General features: G+C 46.9%; 1 protein-coding gene across 4 annotated transcripts in view; it reads right to left on the bottom strand.

Moving 5' to 3' along the window:
* GMDS (GDP-mannose 4,6-dehydratase) overlaps nt 1-26,958 on the bottom strand; it is a 484,495-nt gene that overhangs the window by 259,450 nt on the left and 198,087 nt on the right. For all 4 annotated transcript variants that reach the window (XM_082414754.1, XM_082414753.1, XM_082414756.1 and 1 more), the window contains 2 exons: nt 16,184-16,376; nt 14,859-14,963 (listed from right to left, as the gene is read on the bottom strand). In XM_082414754.1, the coding sequence (XP_082270880.1) occupies nt 14,859-14,963; nt 16,184-16,376 (298 nt within the window). The remainder of the gene's footprint in view (nt 1-14,858; nt 14,964-16,183; nt 16,377-26,958) is intronic.

Here is a 26,958-nt window from a genome sequence, read left to right on the forward strand (position 1 = left end):
TTTTTTAATACAAAATTCAACACTGGACAGTGGCACCAAGGGCAGAAAGGCCGAGGGAGACCCAGTGAGCCCCCCGGGGACACCTCTTCTGCTCGTCCCGTTAGACAAAGTGACTTCTTTTCAGACGTGTGTTTCACGCTGGCCCTGCAGTCACACTGTCCAACTTCTAAGACGCAAAGAAGCGCTGAGTGTGGGGCGACTTTAGTCGGGACGGGTGCCCATGCGTGCACGCGGCTGTGAGCACACACGCAAACGTGTGTAACACTATCCCTTCAGCAGCAGACAGCATGTGAAGTGACCGCAATTCCTCTAATAAAACTTCTATTCCACTGCCCAGCACTTCATCCAAAAGCTTTTGATTTAAAGATTTTTTGGAATTAGATAAAGTACAAAGACAGTTTGGACGATCTTCACTGGCAAACAGAAATCGTTCCAATGTACCCTGAACCCCGCACGACCTCCGCCTGGGGCCCCGGGTCCCACCCCGCAGCGATCTCGGCCGCCCCGCCGGGCAGTGCCTGGGCCGGGGCTTGGTGCAGACGGGGTGGGGAAAGAAGAGACCCGGGGAAGGTCACGGCTGACGGCGCAGGCCGCGGAGATCAGAGGACCTGCACCTCGCCTGCCGCCAAGCCCTGCCAAAAGCAACAGCGTTTAACTGCAGGTACTCAGGCCCCACCAGGAGCGCCTGCGGAGACCCCGGGCTGACAAGAGGCCCATTCATGACGCGAGCTACCACTTCCCGGCAACTAGCCATAAATACGGATTTAAAGAGCGAGGTTCAAGCTCCTTCGCTGCTCGCATCAAATGCTCATTGCCTTTCCCGGGGGAGCTGGATCATTCCGGTTCCTACAGCCTCACTCCAGGGCCGGCCCTGGCTCGGCACTCGGCACTGGGCTGCAGGATGCCCTCCTGTCCTGGGTGCAGCTTCTACGGCCCGGGGCCAGGAGCTCCCCTGACCCACCGCGACACCCAAACGTGTCCGCAGGCTCCACAACTTCCCCAGGAGAACACAGAGTGTCCCCACTGAGAGCCTCCGCCTCACTCAAACCAAGCCTGACAAACTCCCACCGAATTACAACAGGTTTCTGTGTAGCGCTGACCTTGCCACAGAAACACCGTGATCCTGTCTCTGTATTCACGTGACGTGCTGAGCAAACCATCAGGGAAGGAAGGAACAAAACACTGAGCGCCGGATGAGACAGTACCGAGGGGACGCCAGGTCCGGCCTTGGGAGGGCCGAGGGGAGAGCACACATTTGGGACCCACTTATGACATTTCAAGTCCCGGGGCCAAGGCTGGATGAGACCCAGAGAGGGGGGTGGGCAAGAGAACAGAAATGTCCAAGAACCAAACCTACTGACTGCATGTAGAGGGCCCGGGGAGGAGGAGGAAGCGGCAGTGACGGAAAAGGAGAGAGCGGCGGGGCTGAAGCAGCAGGAAGGCCGGGAGGCAGGGAGGCTGCGAGGTGGGGAGGCTGGGAGGCTGGGAGGCAGGGAGGCCGGGAGGCCCTGAGACCAGCAGGGATGTGGCTGAGGGAGAGAAGGAGGCGAGCCGGAGAAGCGGCAGCAGCTCCACAGCAGAAGGGACAAGGGACATGGGACGGCCCCCCACGCCCCACGTCCCCTGCCCTCCAGGCCCGGGGGCTGGTCCCTCAGGCCCCGGACGCCCTCACTGCCCGCAGCCCCACTGGTGCACGCTGGCCCCGGCCCTGGACCTGCAGGTCCCCATCGGGCCTCAGGTCACCCCAGGGGACACACCCTGACCTCACTGCTGGTCCCTGCACCTCTGCTGACCTGACTTCTGGGTGTCACCACTTGGCGACCAGCTCGCCACCCACTGGCAGCCCTTCCTCATTCACCCTCCAGCCGATGGCTCAGGTCCCACGATTCTGCTTCCCTGACTTTGCTAAGTGACCACTCCCCACCCCGACCCAGTCGAGCCTCTGGCAGCCCATGCCTGGGGGCAACCTAATGCGCTGGCACCCCCAGCGGGCACCCCCAAGGCTCTGGTGCCCTAGCCGCAGGGCCTCAGCGAGGTGACAGGGAGTGCCTTCCCCAGACCCTCACGAGGGGGGTGCAGTGAGACCGAGGCTGCTGTGTTCTCAGTTCTGGCTGCAGAGAAGAAAGGGGTTTGAAAAGGTAAATTCAAGACAGAAAGACAGAGGGAGGCACCTGCAGGGTCAGAGTCTCAGCTGCAGCGGCCCTGGACACACACGCCCTGGCCGTTCCCACGCGTGGGTACCACGCGCCGACCGTTTTAGTTTTGCTGAAGGTTAGTGGGAGTTTTGCCATTTCTAAACCCGGATTCCCACAGATGCACAGGTCCCAGTTCAGGGACGGATTCCTCCGGGGAGGTGACTGCCGCGGCCGCCGGATGCTCTGCGCGCTCTGGGTCTCTCTTCCCTCTGATCTGCTCTGAAATCTACAGAGCAACGAGATGGAGAGATGAGGGACACGGTGCAGGAGGGCCAGACTTTCCGTCCCCCGAGAGCACACCGCACTCACACAGGACACAGCACACCTGGGAACAACACAGACACGTGTATATCATCCTTTGAAATCAACTCTTTTTTGTAGAAATGATTTATTAACATGAAAAAACGACTTATCCTACATCGTTCTGGGTCACGTTTGGGCCGCACCTCAGAACTGAGACACGGCGCTGCGTCAGAAATGGCAGTGCTTCTCCCTGACGACGCGCGGACGGAAACCGTGTGGACTCAGTTCCTTCTTCAGCCTCCATCTGGACTCACAACAGTCCTGATACCTGAGAAGCAGAGCAGGGCCACTTCACAGAAATTCCATGTTCAAAGTAACTTTAAAAAAACAGTATCGGCTTATAGCCATTCCAGTGGAAAGCCTGCAAGGTAAGAAAATCTTCCAAAGGCCTTGCTTCAAATTCTTCATCTGATAGAAAATGGGGACAAGACAAAGGTCTACGAAAGGCAGCAGCCGCGTCTCCTTCCACAGTCAGCTCGCTTGCTCTCCTGATGCGGCTCCCGTTACTCTCTCCTGTCACAGAAAAGTAAGCGAACGCGCCACCCGAGAAACAGAGGAGCGCAACGGTATCTTCCCACTGCAGGCGAGGCTGCAGAGCGGAGGGCGACCAGCCCTGATGGAGGCTCCATCCGCACCCGAGGGCGTGGGTCCCTCCACTCCTAAAAGCAATTTCACGTTCATAAGCATCCATCTTGATTACTCAGCAGCATTCAGTCGTGTCTACCAAGGTCTCCTGTCTACCTGTTAGAGGGGCGAATACGTGTCACTCTTTCACATGCGGTGTATTGGCTCATGACAGTGCTGGGCACAGCAGATGATATTCATTTTTAAAAGGATTTTCAGTCCCTGCCTTATATTTATTTCCGATAAGGAAACCCTTTGTTTGCAGGTTAGGAAACACTCCTCAGTGTTTAGCACGTCAGATGAAACGCCCATCACCATCTTCTGAGAGCACTGGCCTGAGGCCGCCCCCAGGGGCACAGACCAGCACTGAGGCTCCGTGCCGGACTCACTTGGTCTTCCTCCAACAGGATTCCTCAGTGGGCCTCTGAGAATCTCCTTCCTCTTCCTTACAAAGAGGTTTGCTGCTTCTGTACAGATTCATTGTTGGGATTTTAAGAGGCACCTGGGGCCAGGCCGAGACGTTTCCTGTGAACTTCACTGTGGCCTCTTCAGCGTCTTGTGGGCACTGGGGTTTCCCCTATTCCACCGATAAAATTATGCTGAACACCTACCTTCCTCACGGCCAGGAAGTGTTTCTTTGCGATCAGACTGTATTTTCACTTCCTTAATTGCATCCCATTATGGGCTACTTATCCTCACGTACATCCTGCTTTGGTGCCTTTTAAGAAACCTGAAACTTACTAGACATTTAAAAAGTTGTATTGTAATGATATACCTATTCTGGCAGAAATAAGCCTTCTTTAACATCAACAACTCTGCTCACTCCGGGAGTGTTTAAGTGACCCATTGCTAGGGTCCATCCAGACCAGGAATGTCTGTGTAACAACACCTGGAAGTGTCCATTCAACCAGGGATGTAGGAAGATGGCAAAGGGTCTGTTGAGAGGCTGAGCCCAAACTCTAACTTACTGAAGGTACGCAGAGGACTGAATGCCCCAGGGGTCCATCAGCCGGTACTACCAAGGTCAGAGAAGCATTCAAGGCCAAATTCTGCTGACCCAGTGGGAAATGCTGAATATTCTCAAAACCACCTGTCTGAAGTTCTCACCCTCCTGGCATTAAACTACTCGAAGGAGGAACCACAGTCACGGCCCCCTGCACGAGAGCTCGGCTGGCCACGGGGCCCCTGACCCAAGAGTCCACGGTCCTGAGGCTCCAGGGGCAACGCGTCCTCCCCCTGGCCTGTGCTCCCCACGCACGTGGGAGAGAGGCCCCCTTCCCAATTCATGGTCTCAGTACGTAATCTGATACCCAAAGGACTGCTCCTTGCGTCCTTAGGTCCTGAGTCTCACAAATTTCTTAATTTTTTAAGAAAACGAAGCCAGTGCTGTCCTCACTTGGCCTCACCCCTCCTCTATCAGACCAGTTGTGTCTCAGCTACAAGAGCTGCCAATCCCACTCTGGATCTGGGCTCAGGCTAAGCTTACACGCACATACGTGTGTGTGCAAGTGTCTAACCAACTAGAAAGGACGCTCAGCGGTTCCGGCAAAACCTCCAGTGTCCCTCACCCCAGCACACCACGACCGCAACCTAAGGAGCTGAGCTGCCCCAGCAGACCCTCTCTGCCGCGGCCCTGGCAGGCGCGTCCGCCTGGCCGGTCTGTCCCCAGCTTGTCACGATGCTTTAGCACCTGCCTGTGCCCTGGCCAGAAGCAGCTGGACTGTAAGCAAGGCTCTGGGTCCTCCACTGAGCTTATCGTGGCTCTTTTCCCATCTTCCTTTTCCTTCTTTACAGCCAGTATTTTCTACAGAAAAAGTTTTCTTCTACAAAGGATGACCCCAGAAGACTAACGTGGGTTTAAATCCTTTCTCCAGAAGAATCTTTTCTGCTCAGAGTTTAGTCTCTAACTGAACTCTGGGAATTAAACACAGACAGCAAGTGCAGAACACTGTTCTTACCAACACCTGGTGCCTGGCGCTCAGGGGGTTACTTCGCCCCATCTTGTCTACCTGAGTCACCAGTTACCAAGCTCTGAAAGCTTAACTTCTTCAACTTGTTCAGGAAAGACAAGTCACCTGTCCCTTTATGAATTTTCCCCTTTATCATTCTTATCATGATTATCACATTTTATTACCTTTTAAATATTTTTTTATTTTTATTTATTCATTTGGTTGCACTGGGTCTTAGTTGCGGCAGGCGGGCTCCCCAGTTGCGGCTTGCGTGTGGGATCTAGTTCCCTGACCAGGGATCGAACCCGGGAGCGAGGAGTCTTAACCACTGCGCCACCAGGGAAGTCCCTATGGTCACATTTTAAGTTGTGAGGTGGCCACAGGTGGACCCCCTTTCTCCAGATGCAACCTCAGCAGTGGTGGTGACAGTAGGATGTACTAATTACCCTGCGTACACTATTTCCTTTCATGCTCACAGCCCCCTAAGTGAAGACCGTTATCACCCCATTTCACAAATGCGAAAACCAACCCAAGGCTCAGAGAGGTGAAGAAACTTACCAAAGTCACTCGCTTAGTGAGCGCAGGAGCCTGTCTCCTCATCTAGACTCCCGTGTCCTCGCCTGAACCAGAGGCAACTGAAAGTGCGAACAAAACCCCGTGACAAACAGGGAAAAGAAAGCTTTGGCTCAAACTAAATTTGGGGGAAAATGCCATTTTGAAAAAACTTGTAATTTATCTTACAATTAATAAAATTTAAATGATAATTGTACTTGTGGGTTTTTTCTTAGTATCGCCAAAAAGTAAAAGTTTCTTTTCTGGTTTGTAATTTCTTTGACAAAACATTTTGCACTTCACAGGACCATTAATAAAAATAGGTGAATCATTTTTAAAAATACTTGAAGGTTTCATTAATTTTCTCAAGGGTCTCTCACAGGCCTTTGGTGTTTATCCATAATCCTTCCACATTCATCATCATCTTTTTCTGGCTTCGCTAATTCAAACGTTCGCTGGCTTAACTGCCAGCATCTCACTTGCAACTGGCTTTTCCCGTGGTTCCAGCAGTTCTCCAGCAGCACTTACATCTCCCCTTCCTGCAATTCAGGGGTGTCTCGGTGACTACTCTAAGCAAACATCCTGACATCCTCAGTGTTCGGTTCAAACCCACCTCTAGCGGGCAGGCCCCGTGGGTGCACGTCTCAGGCCCCAGCCGCCAGAATCCCGCACGGAGGGCTGCTCCGGCAGAGCCCGGACCCTCAGACGCGGAGGGTCCAGAAACCAGCCTCTAGGACTCAGCCCTGCCCTACAGGAGGAGGGAAGCAGAGAGGAGGGACAAAGAACAACGAATGTTCTCAACACACCAGGAACCGTGCTCATCTTTTTCACACCTGCTCCCTGCTTCTGCTTCACAAGGACCCCACAGGTAAGCAGCGTACACTGCTGTCTCACTGGTCCTCTCGACACTCCCGTGAGGCAGACGTCGTCATCACCACAGAAGAGGACCGAGGGCTGCCGAAGTCCCGTGGCCAAGCTGCCGCGGCCCAGGCCTGGCTCTGCGAAGCCTGAGGCGCTCAGCCCCCGCGGACGCCGCCTGCCTACACGTGGGGGTCCCGCTACGTGACACCAGACAGCTGCCTGCTTAGTTTCAAATGCAAATGCCACAGAAATTGCAAAACATTAAAAAAATCAATATAACAATCCCAGAAGCCTCATCTCAGCCGGTGGGAAAGGAGTTGACTTTATTTAGTGGTAAACCCGCCTCGGTTAGACCCAATATTGCTTCAAGTCTTTCATGTTTAAGCGATTACACCTCGTCTCTGCAGAGAATAACAGAGGCCGACAGCTCTGCCTTCTCCAAGTATCAGAGTCCACAAAGGTGACAGTGAACCAGATGATGTCACTTCGTGCCAACCAGAGGCCACCTCGACCTTGGTGGGTCCAAGGTGAGTGGCCAGTGACCTAACCATGAAACTCAGACAGAATGGTTCTGCATCAAGCCTGCAGTGCTCTGCTGAGCTCTCACGTGACATTACTCATGCCCTGATTTCACAATGGGCGGCTAAACTGTTTCCAATAAATTAAGGCTATAATGCTCACCTAAAAACCACAAAGCACCTTTAATAGACAGAAACACAAATAAAACATCGGGCTGTTTGATACTGGTTTGCATGTTTCTTGATATTTCTATAGCACCACGATTTAAATTTGCTAGCCAGACCGACAAATACTTAGTCATGTTTTAAAAGATTATTTTATTTACAGACATACACATACAGAAAGAGGAGTGCTTTCTGCCCATAGGATTAAATAAAAGCAAGTTCCAGCTATTTAATTTGTATCATGCATTCTATTGTCCCCTAAAGCCCTAAAATACCTGTGAATTTGAATAATTTTAAAGGAAAATTCTCATATACAGTGAACCTCTCACAGTAACACTACCATAATCCTATGTATGCACTGAGAGATGATCTCGAATCCACTTTAATGATCATCTTATACCATAGCCAGGACATGGAATCTAGGGTTTATTCCCAAAGGAAAGCTTTGTTCCTGTCATAACTTATAACAGAAGATAAAAACGCTCATTTATTTTGGAGGTGGAGGGAGGGTCATGGACCCAACTTGATGTGGGTCTGTGGACCAGTGGGTCACTATAAAGTGAGAATTCAGCCCCAGATGGTTAGAAGAGCCCTGAAAAAACAACTCTGTTCTCTGGGCTTCCCTGACTTGGGTCTGACCTGCAGTTACCAGAAGACCTAAGGCCTAAATGGTTTCACATGGAGCTATTTAAATCAGATTTCTTTTCTCCTGTGTTTAGGTAAGTGTTTGCTAAAGGTCTAGGAAGGATTTACTGCAAAGTAAAAGTGATATATGAAGAAAAAGAAGATCCTGGTCTTAGAGATGACATTCGTCTAGATTTGGTGGTAACATCTGGGGCGAGTAGGGCTTGTCACCTTCAGCACGACTGACACTCGGGCTGTGGGATGTTTAGCAGCATTCCTGCTCCCCCAAGATGCTGGTGACAACCAAAAAAGTCTTCAGATATTATCACATGTCCTCTGGGGGCAGGTCATATTCTCCCCACCTCACCCCACCCCCAGCTGAGAACCTCTAACCTGGAGTATTAATCTTATCTTTACAGCAATGAATAAGGCACAATCTTTAGAAAAATAAAGGCGAAAATTACCCAAAATTTTATTATGACTTAGGTAGTTAATTTTGACAGGAATTATAGTTTTAAAAAATCTGAAGATTAACTTATGATAATAAATATAGTTAGACATTTTAAGAAGCAAAATACTTGGCAGTTTAAAAAAAAAAAAAAAAGCTCAAGTCTAAAACTTAAAACCACAAGTTCATGAACCTTAAAATGCCAGATTCTCCCAGTCAGGTGAATACTGTGTTTAGACTGATAGATATGATTTCTTATGAAGCCCATATTTAGAGGAATGTGCTATAGCATCTAAAAATGGCTTGATACCTAAACAGTAGCAGTACACCATCCATTTGCGGGAGTCTTAAACTGTTAATTACGGGTATATTTAAAGTACTTTATCACTTCTCACTGCCACATGGTTTTAATGTATTGTGTATTAGCTCTGTTTTTTCTCCTGGCCAACTCTTGGTGATACTCAAGATCAGTTTTTTGCTTCATATCACATTTGTATTTTAATCTCATAAAACTAATGTTGTACTGTGATTATTTCTGCTAAACATCTGAAAGGCATATTGCATTTAGCCAGATGAATTCATGTCTTTTACCAAAGACACGAGCCATCGCTTCATTCCATAGCGAAGCCCCAGCTCTGCTCCAGCGCCAACTCCAAAACGTGTACATGTGCTTTTTCTACAGACACGAGCAATGTTTATGTCATTCCTCCCATCCCCATGATTATCTCTAGCCTCAGTGTTGACAGCTGTTAGTGCTGTACCTTGGGCAACTCATTCTCATGCTGCTTCAGCTTCTTCATTGATGAGACAAATGGAATGGAAAGATCTCTAAATTCCTTTCTATCTCATAAATTCTGAGGGTATTTGGGGAGAACACATACAGGTGGATGTCCACTGTTTGTCCCCTAAAAGCTCTTTCAAAGGAAGGGTATCATCTCATGGGCTAATATATATCTTTAAATTTAAAAATTTTAAAAACTAGAAGTATGTGTGAATTTCCATATACACATAAAGAAATGTGTAAGTTATATACAAGTTTGTCAAAATATTTCTAGAAGTACCTTTAGAGTATTAAAAATGCAACAAAGCAGCTCATGGGTACAATAACTTTCCGAATAGGCTTGCTTTTAATGTTCCGATTTGTAGAATAATCTCAGATTTTATTATGATAAGCAATGTATTTGAAAAGAAGCTACTTTCTTTTCATGAGCTACTTTCAAGTAATTTTAAAATTTCTCAGTATATTTTACATAGTTTAATTTATATAGTTAACAACTTTGTGACACCAGTCTTATTAACTGATTAGCTTTTCAAAGAAACAGCCATAAAAGCAAAAAGATTTTTGCATGTGACATTTTCCTCACAGAAATGTAACAGTTCTAGACAATAAACACAGCCTTTATTTTCTAAACAGAGAATATATAAATCTGTATTTTCAGCAGAAAGGTGGCACCACTGCCACATTTGTGGCTAACAGAATGCTACATGTATTTATGTACATGTAGATATAGAAATACATAAATTAAACAGATAAAGAAGTTCGAGTTTGGAGAAACAAAAGGAGAAGAAAAAGTTTTTCAGATACGTGTCCAGTTTTGTACAATTTATCCATGAAATAAAGCAACTATTCTTTTAATTTAAAAAGAACAGTACATTTTTTTATTTTGAAAAGTTGAGTGCTTATGAATAAAAGCACCATGTTAATATCTGTGAATATCATTATATAATACATAGTGGTAGTTAGTCACAGAACATATGATGATACAGACATTTTCATGCCTTTATGGACATATAATTCTAGAATTTAAACTATCATTCATTGCTAATTTGCAGTAAATGTTACTCAAGTGACTACACTTTCTAAAAAGCAAACCTAAAGCATGAGCACATGAGCCAACCAGCCGTCACTGAAAGAATGAGCAGAGATGGCGGAGGGAAACGGGCCCCGTCCCCGGATTACGGCTTTCTTCACTAGATCAGTGATTCCCAACTGCCAGTTCTGTGCCAACCACAGGTGACCCCGACTACCTTCAGAGCTACTGTGAACTTCTCATCATATAACAAAGTAACTAAGCATCCTTAAAGAGAACCACCGAGGACTGCAATGGAGAGAAGACACACACTGCGGGCGAAACCTGGTGACAGCGCGTCCTGAAGGGAGGACGGCTGGGCCCCGCTCAGCTGCCAGGTCACCTGGGTGCCCCCTCGGTACTTCGGCAAAGCACAGGGGAACCCCCAACTGACAACACACTTCAGGAGTTCTGCTATGGGTGGGTTAACTTCTGACTCAATGTGACTTTAATGTTTATTGGAAATCTTTCTATCAGACTATCTTGCGACCTCGGGAGAAACCCATACTAAACCCAAGTGAACCGTTTCTTGCTGTTGAGGATCTGACTATTCCCCTGGGGGCAGGGGGGCAGCAGATGTTTTCTTAGAGGGCAGACAGTCAACATTTGGGGCTTTGCAGGCCCCAGGCCTCCACTGTGGAAGCAGCCACGGATACTGTGTAACACCTGGACGTGACCGGGCTCCAAGGACGCTGCACTTACAAAAATAACCAGGTGGGCTGAACTGGGCCCACCAGCCATAGCTTGCCAAGCTCTGGTCTAGAATATCTTTGTACTAAAACATACTTCTTCCATACCTTTTAAAGTCACCAGTTCTCATGAAATGTTACTCATGCAGTCAAAAGGGGCCTTGTCAATTGTTTTTTGTTAGAGAAAAAGTACATGTCCCAAAAAAGTAGCATCCATTTGGGCTCTACTTAATCGGGCGTTTGTGATGATGTACCTTAGATGAGACTGAGGTTTACCACTGCACCAACTAGAAAAACAGTGCTCCCCGAGATAACAGGGTGAAAGGGCTGAGGTGCAGACAAATGCTCAACCTACTTAAGAAAATAAACTCACTCAAAGTACTAGAGCAATCACAGGCGTACAAGCTAGCGGCAATTACAAGTGAATTCTGGGGGCTTCCCTGGTGGCGCAGTGGTTGAGAATCTGCCTGCCAATGCAGGGGACACGGGTTCGGGCTCTGGTCTGGGAAGATCCCACATGCCGCGGAGCAACTGGGCCCATGAGCCACAATTACTGAGCCTGCGCGTCTGGAGCCTGTGCTCCGCAACAAGAGAGGCCGCGATAGTGAGAGGCCCGCGCACCGCGATGAAGAGTGGCCCCCGCTTGCCACAACTAGAGAAAGTCCTCGCACAGAAACGAAGACCCAACACAGCCATAAATAAATAAAAATAAATAAATTTAAAAAGTGAATTCTGGGTATTTACTAAAGTATATCAGACAGAATCTTTACTTCAAAACAGTTTGCTACCAACTACTATGTATAAAATAAATAAGCTAGAAGAATATATTGCACAGCACAGGGAATATAGCCAATAGTTTATAATAACTACAATGGAGTATTACCTTTAAAAACTGTGAATCACTATGTTGTACACCTGAAACTTATATAATATTTATTGAATGCTTATTAGCAGGTAGGCACTGTTTTAGATGCTGCTGACTTAAGAACATAATATAGTCCCTACCATGAAGAAATTCTCAGTCTGGCAAAGAATCTCCTTAAAAAATAACAATTAACTGTGACAAAACAACAATACTATTATCAGATTAATTTAATATGAAAATTAATTTTCAAGTTTCAAGAAATGCTGTAAGTATTAACTATTAGATATCAGATAAGTATCACATCAGTTTCACATATACTCTATTTTAATTATTTTCCATTATTCGATTATATAAATGAAAAAAAATGAGATATCATTGGTTCTAGATATATAATAAAACAAAACAATGTGGTGTGTGCTACAGGTCAAATTTTTAAGAAACATTTAGCCCTAGATGCAGAACATTATGTATGGAACTACCTACTGTTATGTAGGTGGAGACCTATTGTTACATTTGAGGTGGAGACGCTTGCACTACTTCTGAAGGAAAGTCAACAGTGGGCCTCAGGATGGGGCTGGGAGTCGGTGTGAGGGAGGGAACTCTCTTCTCCTTATACCCTCCTGTACTGTTTATTTTTCTTTAAAATAAAAAAAGAAGCATTACTTTCAGTTTTGATTTGCATTCCTCTAATAATTAACAATGTTGAGCATCTTTCCATGTGCCTGTTGGCCATCTGTATGTCTTCTTTGGAGAAATGTCTATTTAGATTTTCTGCCCATTTTTTGATTGGGTTGTTTGTTTTTTGATATTGAGCTGTATGAGCTGTTTGTATATTTTGGAGATTAATCCCTTGTCAGCTGCATCATTTGCAAATATTTTCTCCCATCCTGTACCTTGTCTTTTCATTTTGTTTATGGTTTCCTTTGCTGTACAAAAACTTTTAAGTTTAATTAGGTCCCATTTGGTATCACCTCACACCAGTCAGAGTGGCTACCATCAAAAAGCCTACAAATAATAAATGCTGGAGAGAGTGTGGAGAAAAGGGAACCCTCCTACACTGTTGGTGGGAATGTAAATTGGTGCAGCCACTATGGAGAACAGTATGGAGGTTCCTTAAAAAACTAAAAGTAGAACTACCATATGATCCTAAAATCCCACTCCTGGGCATATATCCAGACAAAACTATGATTCAAAAAGATACATGCATCCCAATGTTCATGGCAGCACTATTTACAATAGCCAAGACATGGAAGCAACCTAAATGTCCGTTGACAGATGAATGGATAAAGAAGATGTGGTACCTATATATACAATGGAATATTACTCGGCCATAAAAAAGAACGAAATAATGCCATTTGCAGCAACATGGATGGACCTAGAGATTATCATACTAAGTGCAGTAAGTCAGACAAAGACAAATATCATATGATATCAGTTATATGTGGCATCTAAAAAAATGATACATATGAACGTATTTACAGAACAGAAACAGACTTACAGACACAGAAAACAAACTTATGGTTACCAAAGGGGAAAGGTGGGAGAGGAGGGATAAATTAGGAATTTGGGATTGACATACACACTACTATACATAAAATGGATAAACAACAAGGACCTACTGTACAGCACAGGGAATTGTACTCAATATTTTGTAATAACCTATATGGGAAAGGAATCTGAAAATTTTATACATATCTGTATCTGAATCACTTTGCTGTACACCTGAAACTAACATCTGAATCAACCATACTTCAATAAAAACATTAATTTTTAAAAAGAAATATTACTTTTAAAATAAATTTTTTAAAAAAGTGATTAACATCAACAAAGAGAAAAAACAGTTCTCATTAGGAGGTATGCAAATAGAGGATGGGGGGTTACATTTAAATTTATCTTCTTCTTCTACAACTAAATGTTTTTCCCTATCCTAACCTAACCCGAAACAATTGAGCTGTATTTCTTTTTTGCCAGTGGAAAAGTTGAGGGGGGGAAGCACAGAAACCCAGACAAAATGCACCAACACGTCTGCGACTGAGGAGGCCTGACGGTCGATCCCCAGCACCGCTGCCCAGTCCGGAGGCAAGGACAGCTGAAGCCTTCCTTCTCCTGCCCTCTAGTCAGGACACCCAGAACCATGGAGCTGAGTGAAAGAAACATTCCTGGCTGCCTGGTCACTCACTTTCCTTTCCAACAACAGCTTCCACAGCCCATCGTGGGAATTTTTAACTTACGCAATTATAAAATAAAAATGTATTGCCACTAAACACACCTGTATAAATGTCACTTTAATCTTTCCTCATGACTTGCTGGTTTAATTACGTGGCTACACAGTCACATAAAATTTCATTGACGAAGTTATAAGCATTACTAATTGTTGGGCATGAAACTACTTACGACGTTGGATTTCTCATTCATTCTCAAGCTAAAAGGCTAAATGATAGTGAAATTCAACAAAACTTCTTAGAATTAGATTATACAGATAACTTTTACTTTGTAGAGTGCACATGTTTGGTAAAGATTTCTCATGCTTCAGTATAAGTCAGAAGTAATGAAAGGAGTCCACATTTTCTTACTTAAAACCTAACATCTGCAACAGGAGAGCTGGCATGTTGCTAATAGTCTCAATGGCAACCACGAAAAGGAAACAAGCCAATGCAAACAACTATGATTTTCCGAAAAAAAAAAAAAACCAATAATGATTCTAAATATAAGAAGTGATTTCAAATGTATCTTAAGACATATTCTAGAAGCACAGAAACTTCTGGATGTCTGTTTAAATGGAATGTAAAATAAGAATACTGAATATCCAACTGATTGAAAGTAAAAACAGAAAGACGCCACAGGTAGAGCCTTCATGAGCGACAGTGACTTGGGGAACAAGCCCTGGTTCCTGCTCAGCTCCTTGCATTCCAAGGACACTTCCTGACACTCAGGTTAAAACTCACTTGATGCGACCTACCAAAGGAAATGGTAAAATTGGGACACTGCTCAGCATCACGTTGAATAAAAACTCTAACAAAGTTAATAGGTAATTAAGGCTGGATTTACATTTCCTCATTTACCACTTCTGACATTCACATAGTTAAAAACAGATGTGAAACATTCCTGGTCTGTACAGCACACGTGCAGAACACACACACACACACACACACACACACACACGACGTTCCTGCTGTGGAGCCTGACACTCTCCTCCCATCAGTACCTATACCAACCTCTCCTGGGGCTCTCATGATTGAAGAGGATGCCGTTCACTGCAAACAGATTATACGCCTCCCGGAAGTTCACCACAATCCAATAGGCATAGAGCTTTGCTGCCCCTGTTGGAATAATTTTTTAAAAGCAAATAAAAGACAGTGATTGTTATAAAAGACAGTATCTTATTATACAAGACATCCATTTTCACTTAAACAAGTAACAACGTGCAGTATTTACAATATGTAAAGTATCAAGATAGGGAAAAAAATGAATCAAAAGCCAAAGACAAAATAAAGGTTCCTTTGCCAGTTAATCACGTGACAAGGAAATACTTAAGAATTTCGTCCTTCTGTAATAATCACAGTTCGTTCCTTCACAATCCAATTCACTCAACTGTAGTGTGTGCAGTATATCCAACTGACCTTTCTTAGGTCTTATCCCCTTTTTCTTAGTTTTAAAGAATTAGGAAGTGAAAAATACGGGAGCTTAATATTCTAGCGGCTTTCAAATTTTATCATATATGTTTGTTTGTCTGTTTAAGGGTTTGAGCTCAGGGAGAATTTCATCAGGGAAATGGAATCAAAAACACCAGGCCGTATCACTTCAGCACAACCTCAACAGTTCAGCAAAAAGAATCTTGCTGGACCTAATTTTCCTTTTAAAGCGGTGCAGCAGGTTTCACCCTGGAGGAGACCGCAGCAAGAACCTGCGGTGATGTTATAAAGCGGAAACACACCATTGTAAAGCAATTACACTCCAATAAAGATGTTAAAAAGAAAAAAAAAAAAGACCCAACACAGCCCTAAATAAATAAATAAATAAATAAACAAACAAATAAATATATATTTTTTAAAAAACCCTGCGGGGCTTCCCTGGTGGTGCAGTGGTTGAGAATCTGCCTGCCAATGCAGGGGACATGGGTTCGAGCCCTGGTCTGGGAAGATCCCACATGCTACGGAGCAACTGGGCCCGTGCGCCACAACTACTGAGCCTGCGCGTCTGGAGCCTGTGCTCCGCAGCAAGAGAGGCCCTGATAGTGAGAGGCCTGTGCACCGCGATGAAGAGTGGCCCCCGCTCGCCACAGCTAGAGAAAGCCCTCGCACAGAAACGAAGACCCAACACAGCTAAAAATAAATAAATAAATAAATTTTTAAAATATTAAAAAAAAAAAAAAAAACCCTGCGGTGAGCACAACGCAAAGCTGTGTGACCGGCAAGCCCGGCCCCTTTAAGGCTGCGTCAGCGGCGCTCTCACACCACGTGACCTCAGCCAGGAGCCAGGAGCCGCACCCAGAAGGAAGCGCCCCAGGAGCACAGAGAACCGAGCCCGTGCGCATCCTCACCGTACGGCGAGCGCGGGTAGAAAGGCGTGGTCTCCTTCTGCGGTATTTCCTGCACTTTCCCGTAAAGCTCGCTCGTTGAGGCTTGGTAGAACTTCACAGAGTTGATAAGGCCACAGGTCTTCACTGCATCCAGAAGCCGTAAGGTGCCGACCCCATCGACGTCCGCAGTGTATTCAGCCAGGTCAAAAGAAATCTGCAAAGAGCAGGTGAAGACGGGGCCACATGAACGGGCGCCAGCCACAGAGACGCCTCAGGGGTAACAGACTGCAACTTCTCCCACTTTGAAACATTATGCTTGTGAGGAAATATCATTCTCTCGCAGCAGAATCAGAATATGGATGTCATCTGTTTCTAACATCAAGTGGCTGCAAAATACCTTAAGAAATAGGTATTAATTACCTACGGTAACATGAGGAACAATTCAGCCGCATCCATCACCTCCTGATTCTAGGCTGAAGTCCCCAGGGCCGTGCTTTTCAAGATGCAACCTCTGCTCCTCAGAGTCACCTGGGTGTCCCTGAAAAATTCAGATGGAACCAACCTCTTGGGGGGCCTAGGAAACCCACATTTTTAATGAGTCCCAGTTGACTTTTATGCACAGGTAAGTTTGAGAACATGTGATCAGAACACAGTTGATTTTAAAAAGAATTGTTTTATTTTCTATTTTTAATTAAGCTACAAGATTGACTTTTTAGTATACTATATACATAATATATCTTTTAATTATAAAACACACTGAATACAGAAAGATGCTAATGCATATTGAGTTGATTGACTTTTAAGAAGAGGGTGTTAAGGAATAATCCAGTGTTTTGCAGTTCTCGAATGTTTTCTTTAAAAATAAATGTGACTGGTGTGCTTTTTTCTTAAATCATTTCTAAGCACAATAAACAAATTAACCTAATATTCAAATCTCCTAAACTAATAAGGCTGAAAATCTCCGTCTCTGGTTTATTCACAGGCCAAATACAGCTGGACACCCGGCCACACTCCCCATCGTCTGCTGAGGCCGCAGCTTCCTCTAGAATCCCCTCTCTGAGCCGAGTGGCCCCCGATTCCTTCTGTCGCCTTGTCCTTGGCTCAGGGCATTCAGGGAACTTCCGGGCCTGCCCGTCAGGGACCTGACTCAGGTCACAGAACTCACCCCTGTTCTCTAGATCAGTAAAGCTCACAGGCAGCCATGACACAAACAGAAAAAAGTATGTTTCACCCACAATCTTTCAAAGCCAAGAAAGCAAGATTTGGGGCTATTTTATTCTTTTTACATAACAGTTTATTGCAATAAAATTTACATACCATAAATTCACCCTTTTAAAGTTTACAACTCAGTGGTTTTTAGTATATTCACAGCATTCTACAATCATCACCACCATCTAATTCCAGAACATTTTCCTCATCCCCAAAAGAAACCCTGTACCGATCGGCGCTCATTTCCCATCTGTCCATCCCCAGCCTGACAGCTACTGACCTACTTTCTGTCTCTATGCATTTACCTATTCTGGACATTTCATCTAAAGGGAGTCACATCTAATATGTGGCCTTTAGCGACTGGCTTCTTTCACACGTCATATTTTCATTTCTCTTGGATCTATACCTAGAGTCACGTCAGGAGCAGCAGAGCTGGGGTGAACACAGGCAAGGTGCTCGCTGAGAAAGCACGGCACAGCCGTCCCGAGGGGCGGACTCTGCGAGGGTCTCATGACAACCTCGGACACTCGGACAAGACATAGAAACGCACATGTGTGCAAGCGTGCACCCACGCGCACACACACGCAGTGTGGCCGACAGCTTCCAGGGGCTCACGGACTGCAGGTGAAGACCCCCGCACCAGGAGCTCCTTTCTAACACTAGGAACCTGTCAAGCCAGGATCTAAATATTATTACATATAAATTCATACCCAGTAATATTTTTCATCCTTTGGATGGGATCACCCAAGTTTGAACAGCAAAGAAACATTGTTTTTTTTCTTTCTTTGGCTATTTTTTCATTGGTATACACACTAAACAGCTACATGAAGAGAACGGCTAGTGGTACATACGCTGTGCAGATCCCATGTTATGTTCACGCTGAACCTCAATCACTGGAACACAGATTAAGAAGCCTCTGCACAACTTAAAAGCTTTTACATATGCTAGGGAATCCAGTTTAGATAATTAGTAGGCCCTTCTTCAGAGAACATAAACCATGGAAAAGAATTAAAAGCACTTAGGCTGAAAAAAGTAACTGAGGCAGGGGAATGGTGTGGGGTGTGGCTCCACGTACACAGATTTTAGGTAACTCCATCAAAACTTAAGCGTGTGGGCTTCCCTGGTGGCGCAGTGGTTGAGAGTCTGCCTGCCAATGCAGGGGACACGGGTTCGAGCCCTGGTCTGGGGGGATCCCATATGCCGCGGAGCGGCTGGGCCCGTGAGCCACAATTGCTGAGCCTGCGCGTCTGGAGCCTGTGCTCTGCAACAAGAGAGGCCGCGGTGGTGAGAGGCCCGCGCATCGCGATGAAGAGTGGTCCCCACTTGCCGCAACTGGGTAAGGCCCTTGCACAGAAACGAAGACCCAGCAAGTCATTCATTCATTCATAAATAAATAAATAAATAAATAAATAAATAAATAAATAAATAAATAAATAAATAAACGAACGTACGTGAATTTCAAAAAAAAAAAAAAAAACTTAAGCGTGTGTTTGATATTTAAAATGCTGGGGAATAGGATTGGCTGATTAAATCCAACTGTCCACAAAGTATTTTACAATACAGAGTAACAAATTAAGTGGCTTCCTTTAAAAGAAAAACATGAGAATAGTACTACTTTCAGCTTGATAAACCCCTAACAGTTACAAGTGTCATTCTGAAATACACCACGGCATCAGGGGTCTGGAAAGTCACGTACAGCCCATGGGCCAAACCTGGCTCTGTCCTGTTTTTGTCCTAAAGGCGTCTGGGAATACAGACACACTCATTGGTTGATGTGTTTTCTATGACTGCTTTCACACTGTAACAGCAGTGAAAATATTTACTATCTGGCCCTTTACAGAAAAAGCTTTCTGACCCCTGAACTGAACCACAGTTACATTCCGAGCCAAGACTGAGTAGTTTTCAAAATCGTTATCATTATTTTCCACGTTTTCTCAAAACTACAGGATGGCTCTGGAGTGTGTTTCCAACCCGACACAGGCCACCGCTTCAGAGGCCTGAGGACGCGGACGAGAGCAGGCGCTGATGTCACCCAGCAGGGAGAACAAAAAACGGACGGATCAGGACGCCCAAGCCTACAAGAACCGTCCTGCCCTCCCCTTGTAGAAACATCTTCTGGCGTGGCTTCCGGAACCCCGCATCCTCCTAGCTCTCCCCCCACTCGTGGGGGGCAGCTTCCCGGGCTCTTGTGCCACCCGGCCACCCGGCCACCCCCTCTCCAGCCCCGGGCTCAGCACTGCTGCTTCTCCCCTCCCCCACCAGCTGTCCCGAATCAAACTCCCGTCTGCAGGCCCGCCCGGCCCTGAGCAGAGCCCTCATGTCTCTTCCCATCTGAGGACATCATCTCACACTCACCTGCCCCGAACGGAATTCTTGATGCTGCCACCAAAGCGCTTCTTCACTTGTCCCCTCTCCCTCTGCTGAAATGGCACCTACTCCCCTGACGCTCCCAACGGAACCCTAGGGAGCCTGGACGACTCCTCCGCCCTCAGGGTTCACGGACCCTAAGCGTGTCTGCCCACTTCCCTGCCCGGCCACCTTTCCCAGGAAGCACCCCAGGAGCCCTAGCAAGTTCAGCTGCGGCCCCTCCCGCACGACTGCGGCCTCAGCCTTGGACTCGCGTCCCCTCCGTGTGCAGTGCTGGTCCGTCTCCCCCCCCCATCTTTGTGCAAACGCCCCCCTTCACACGGGCCTGCCCTGCCTTCCTGTCTACCTAAAAAGCCCAAAGCCCCTCATCTCTGTTTATCCAGCCTTCACGCTGATCTGATTACTTACTCACCATCTCCTCCACTAAAACAAAGCTCCCGAGAGCAGGGATGCCGTCTCGTTCTACGGGAGCCCCCGTGCCTGAAACACCGCTTGTCCAGTATTTGTTGGATGGATGAAGACAGCATGGAAACTACTGAGATTTAAATGTCAAACATGCAAATATCAAAATAAAACTACAAAAACTAGTGGAAAAAAATGGGCTATCAGAATGACAGAAGAAGGTTGATAATTTAATCGTACTGAAATAGGTAAAATTTCAAGGAGCGAGGTTGAAACTCTATGTAAACTTTCAAAACTTTAGCATAACAAATATGACGAAGGCTTAACGGTTCCACCACATGGCGATGTACAATTCAGAGCAAAGGAGACCATCTTAGGCCACAGCTGGGAACCGGGTGTGGAGGAAGCAGGTTGGTGAAGTAACCAAAGACCTGGTCGCCGACACATTCGCCCGCCAGGCGCTGTCAGGGCAGTCACAGAGCCTCCAGGAAGCAGGGCATCTGAAGCCACGGGAAAACAGTAAATTTAAGTTCAAATATGAAGCAGATTGCCCTTATCGACATTCAAAGATACACACAGATATCCCCAGAATTACCCTCATTTACAGAGAGAGGTGGTAAATCACAGCCTTTCCTGAAACAACGACAACAACGATTTAGGAACGGTCCCCCGAGGGCTGTGGGGACCCAGATGCAGGAACTGAAGGTCTGCCCTGCACTTCCGCACAGCCTGCAGACTGGAACGTAAATTCTGGAAGTGTTTTCACTGTAGCAGGCTGCGGTCCCGGCAGGCCTGGCTCAGGAGCGCGAGGCCTCACACCAAAGCAAGCAAAGAACAATGATGATTCCACCGTCCGGAGCAGACGGCCCGCTTCACCCCCCCCGAGGGCTCTCCCCAGGGCAGTCGCCTTGTGACCCTCACGTCGTCAACTGCCCGGAAGCCCCCCAGCACAGGAGCCTTGCTTGTTTGTGTGTGTGTCTGTCTCTTCTGTTCTCCTACCAGTGAGAAGCCTGCCCGTCTCACAGAAGGTGCTCCAGAAACAGAACCTGAACGAACGCGATGGCCTGAAGTCTGAAGTGTGGACACGTAATTTCTCAATGACCCTATCATACAGTTAATAACGCAGTGAAGTTCACACAGGCAGCAAATTTGAGTTTTAAAACCCCAACGAAGGAGCCACAGTTTCCTGACTAGAGATGTCGCCTCAGAAAAAGAGAAGATCGTTGCTGCAGAAGAACTGTATGTGGGAAAAGACACGCCCCAGAGGCCAGGGCGCCCCTGCAGCATCTGACTCCCAGAAACACGGGAGCTGGAGATGCTGGGACCACACAGGCAGCCGCGCCGGTCGCTGCTCCCCGGGACTTGGAATCTGCAAGTGAAAGTTATTAATCAAGGAGAACAACAGTAAAACATCCCTTTCCAAGTGAATCAGGGTCTCGGCGAGCAGCCGCCCTCCAGAGCCGCCGGTTCCTTAGCAGCTGGGCCGAGACACAAAACTGTGTTAGCAGAAGGGCAATCAGAGCAAGGCGGGCGCGGCCCGAGGGACCCCGAGGGCTTCCCCGAGGGGTCTGGGGAGGGCGCATCCCCAGCTAAGGGGCAGCTACCCGGAGAAGCAGGGCACCATGTCTTGAGGACAAGAAGTGCACAGGTGAAGTCCTGCTCACCTGCCTGCCGGGAACAGGTTAGAAAGGGGAGTGAAGGGGCCACAAGGCGACACCACAGGGATTGAGGGGGCGTGGCCGAGTGGCTACGAAGTCTGGGGCGGGGGACGGAAACCTAGAGAAGACGAGAGCAGGACAGAGGAAAGAAGGGCTCGGGGCGGAGACGGCCCACATGAGCAGGTGGAGGTGGGGGGCGTCCTCATGGGGGGCAGCATGAGCCAAAGGACAGACGAATGCCCCGCCCGCGCCGGGCGGTAAGGGGTCTCCCGTTCAGAGGGAGAAAAGGGACGGAAACAGAAGGAACTGATTAGTAGACATCAGGAGAGGCCGTTCTGGAGGAGGCCTTGGATGCAGTCTGCAGCCTGTTCAGCAGGCGGTGGTTCCAGACGAGAGGAAGGGCATCACTTCAACCGGCCTCCTCCCTGGGGACTCACACCCAGGCCCAGCGCAGAACCTTTCACTCCCGACATGCGTAAGCCCAATTTTATATGATTTTTCCTTATTTTACCGCAATTATATTTTTTGTTCAAAAACATTTATAATGATAATTTGAAACATCTAATAATCGTAAGGTTATGAGTCCACCGGAGTGGTGAATTCTAGCCAGACTAAACAAAGGAGACATCTGTGTGAGCCTTCCTATGCCCAACATAAATTCATGCGTAGTTTCGTAAGTTTTTGAAATACTTCAAGGTGACTAACAACTCCCACGGGGAATCAGAACGGTCACCGTGTCTGGACAAGACACCACCGCAGGCTCCTAAGGACTCTGACCCGGCGAGAGCCATCCGTCCACGGCCCGCGCGGGGCCAGGGCTTCCACTCCCTCCTGACACCCGACTGCTCAGCACACGGCAGGACGTGCGACTTTCGTGGAACAGACGAAGGGCACAAGTTTACTGCTTAGCCATTAAGACAAACTGAAACGTTGGTTAACCCACCTCCCTAGTCTCAGGGTTGCCTAAAGCGCAGCTTTCTTTAAGAGCAGGATTCTGCCCTGAGGCCCACGCTGTATTGCTTCCCAAACCTGCCAGCTCCTCCGTCCACTGACAGGGAAAGGACAGTCTCAAGGACAGTCCTTCAGTTTGAGAATCTTCACTGCTGCCAATGTTGGGTTCTCCCCCCACTTCAGTGATCCAGTTCCTCGCCATTTGCTGTAACCTCCAAGAACCTCTGATCCCATTCTTGCTTTCTCAGTGAAGACAGGCTATAACTCAAGAACAAAGATAACAATTAAACTCCTGGTTTCCCAGAAAATCGTAACTTACAAATACCGTGACTCCACCTATCACAAATGAGCCACATCAGACATCTTTTCCTGCCCACTTTATAGAGGCTTATCAGCTGGTGAAAAACAAACACCTGCCATGATTTTCACATGGGACAAGGGCACCGAGAGTAACGATCTAGTTTTTCTAGAGATTCCTTATAGGCAAGCAGAAGTAAGAAGCAAGCCTACCTGTGAAATTAATCACACTGGGACAGTTGGCCAAGGGTCCACAGGGTCCCCGGATAGAATTGAAGGGGGCAAGGGGGTTGGGGTGAGAAACCAGACATCTTCATTCTCACTAAAGTCTACCCGAGGTTGCGAACTTCCTTCAGGTTTGAGTGCAGGCAACGACCCCACAGGAACAGCACCAGGTGGCACGCCCGCTGTCTGCCATGGGGGCAGGGTTGCTGGGGGCCGCGCAGTGTCACTCTGCCCACCGCCGCTTTGGAGGCTCAGGGGTTATCGGACCCACCTCAGGCTCTGCTGTACACTGTGCTACGTTGTCACATCGCTGGATCACAAGCCTGGCTTTTAAATACTGTGATGTTAACATATGAATCAAGTCAGTTTCCTCTGTAATCCTCAGTGCTATGCTTTGTGTTACAATACTTGTAACGCACTTATCCTGAGAATATCCACAGGCTTCGTCAGATTGCGGAAGTCGACAGCCTAAGAAAGGGCAAGGGTGTCTCTATTGGTGGCGGTGACAGATTCCAGTATTTTAGAATGTGCTTCGAGAAGAAAAGCCCCCAGTCTCGCTCAGAACCCACCTCCCCCATTAACAAGCTCCCTTAGCCATGTTGGGGTCTGATGCACATATCCTCAAGGCACACAGTTACAGCTTCGATTATTCTATGGTCTGAGTCATCGATAGATTCCTGACCTCCAAGACTAAGTACCAAAACCACATAAGTACACTAAAGCATTCATATGACACCAGAGTTGGACACATAATCAAAAAGTGAATAATCAAACTAGCTTTGAGCCCTAGTTTATAATGTTTACAACTTTAATCTTCCGAATTATTTTGATCACACATACAGGAAATGATCTAACTGCCCTGAAGCCCACGCTGGCAAGGGCACAGGAGTGGATAGAGGGATTATCTAAATCAGGGGGACTTAGCCAACAGCCTTAAAACATTTAACTAAGGGATTAAAACTATTTGTTAAGGATAATCCAGAGATGACTACAGGATTTAATTTTCGTTGCACACTACCACTCAGGTGATGGGGATCTGAGGAGCCCTCAGTACAGACAAAACCTGAGCAGTTATTCAGGTTGCGCACAGGAGGACCGAAACCGTGTCCACTATTATTACAAAGCATCACTGCTGTCTTCCGACTACTGTCACTACAGTTGGAGCGGCCACTACTATAACACTGAAGTAGGAATTCAGCACTTAACCTTTGCCTCTAAATAGCTAATCATTCTTTAGTCCACAGACCATCAGAACAGCAATCACAACAAAACAATGAGAACGCCCTGAAATGGTTCAGAGGGTCTGGGAAGCTGCAACGTGCGCAGGTGCAGTAATGCAGGTCGCCATTTTCCACGGGAAGAGAATCTCGTTAAGACGAAGCAGAGAGAGAATTTCTGGCAGGGAAGCAGCTCAGGGAGCTGTAGCCCCACGGCGACAGTCGTGTCCAAGTGTCTGTCAGTCATCACAGCTTAAGAGTGGCCACAACAACAGCCTGTCACGTGGGACAAACTGTTTTCTGTCCTTTTTGCCTCCATTTCTCTTGACCTTTTTCTTCCCAAAATAGCATATAGTGTATCAATTTTAGAAGGAATAATACAGAAAAACTATCTAACGGGGCGGGGGGGGGGGGGGGGGGGGCCGAAATGTACAAAAGGCTTGTTTGTTTCACTAAGTAATGGAACCAAGCAGAACCCTGCAGGGCCCCGAGCTATGAAACCAAGCTGTTAATGATGAGGACGACAGACTCACTCTGATGCACAGTCCTGAGCTGTTTGGCAGATACTGTAACTGCCACCAGAGGGAAAAGCTAAGTGCATGATGACCGGACTGTAGTCATGACATAACTGCTCCGTCTTGAGCAGAACTGAGTCCATGGCCGGCACAATTCCAAGAACTGGCCTCGAGAGAATGGGATTAACACTCTTGCTCATAATAGTCTATATCTTTGTGGGCATCAAAATAATTGTAGCTTGCTCTGCCCGTATATGTAAGCGGGCAACTAAAATTGTCAGCAAAGAGATGCTACAGACCCATGTCGTCATCTTCCCCTCTGAGAACACGGCGCCTATGTCAGCAGGAAGAAGGTACAGAAGACGCACTTCGCCCCTAATCGGGTAGAAATGGAGTGATGTCTGACAGTGGGGAAATGAAAGCAGCTCTTTTGTCCCTTTCCTGTTTGCCCATTTCTGTTTCCCTCTAACCCTGAGAGAACCTAAGTGGCCTGTTGATTCTTTTCCTAGATTAAAAGAAGAACAAAGAATTAAGCAGTTAAAGAATGACGAACTCTCTACCCCAGAAGTCCCCTTAGCAACTCTGCAGGCAGATCACTCCGGCAAGATAACATCTGAAGAGAGTCAGGGTCTGCACACCATGGAGAAGGATGCAGAACCCAACCTCCTGCCTCGACGATTCACTGAGATTCTTCCCTTTAAAAACTGCCAAGGCTGAGAAGAATCTTCAGAGTTGGTCTTGGGACCTGAGTCCACCTCTCTTCTCCTTCTCGGCCGGTTTTCCTGATGAAAGCACCTTTCCTTTCTACTGACACTTGCCTCTGGAATTATTGGCTTTTGAGCAACAAGCAGCCGAACCTGAGTTCGGTAACAGAAACATCTGACAAGAGACCTAGATGTTCTGTTGAAAATATTTTGTTGAAAGCCCTGGAAAGAAGACCCAGAAGCTCAAGACAAACAAGAACTGTGTAGCAAACTGGCAACCAAAATAGGGAAAACAGGGGGAAAGGTGCATTCATTAAACTAGAATAATTTGAAATAATGTCCAAGAAAGAATAAAGTGGGGTCCAAGGACAAGGATCTAAAGTCAATGAGAAGTGCAGCGGGGTTTAGAGAAGGCTGCTGGGGAACCAGGCGGCAGGGGGCAGGGGCCTGGGAAGGAGACAGTGGGAGTCTGCCCTCTGCTTGCTGGGGAGGACAAGGGCATTCCATTCCCAAACTGCTATTTGAAGCAGGTGGGTGGAACAGTGGTAAATACCAAGCTGCCCTCTGTCTCAGAGAAAAACTAAAATGCAGACAAGTCACGGAGACTGACGGGCACGCACGATACTGGAAAAGTCCACTCGCTCTGACGGAAATGCCGGCAGGTTCATACAAAGGTAACTGACAGTCCCCCTGGAGGGGAACGCAAACGGGCGTTGTCACTTTCATGGTGAAAAATCTAGCAAAGTGTGCAGTAATGAGCAGAACCAACGAGCGGTTGAAGATGGGTCAGAGCAGAAAATAAAGCTGGCCTTGCGAGAGTTGATATTGCCTCGTTCCTTTGGCAGAGTTCTTTAAGAGCTAAATAAGCACACGGGCAAGGAAGAGTAAGGAGGAAATCAAATCGTGGATATGATTCACCGAGATTGTCAAAGGCCTTGACACATGCCTTTAACAAAGTAATTACAATAACTCCGCCGGTGGGAGAAAAATTCCATCTCATGTGCCGACAGGGGCGCCCCGTCCCTTCCCCGCAGCCCCACCCCAGCAGATTGAGGACTTACAGACGGAAAACCAAAGTAGGAACAAAACATATAAGCTGAGAGAGCAAACACAAAAAGCAGATGCTGTCCGTGGCTGGTTTAGGGGCTGTCTTTATTTAATGTTTTGAAAACAATCTGGGAGAGGAGGTAGACTACGAAAATCTCCCAACTTTCATTGTTTTTCCAAAAAGTGAAAGTCACATTAGAAATA

The sequence above is a fragment of the Balaenoptera physalus genome (assembly GCF_965194825.1).
Source record: "Balaenoptera physalus genome assembly, chromosome: 11".
Lineage (NCBI taxonomy): Eukaryota > Metazoa > Chordata > Mammalia > Artiodactyla > Balaenopteridae > Balaenoptera > Balaenoptera physalus.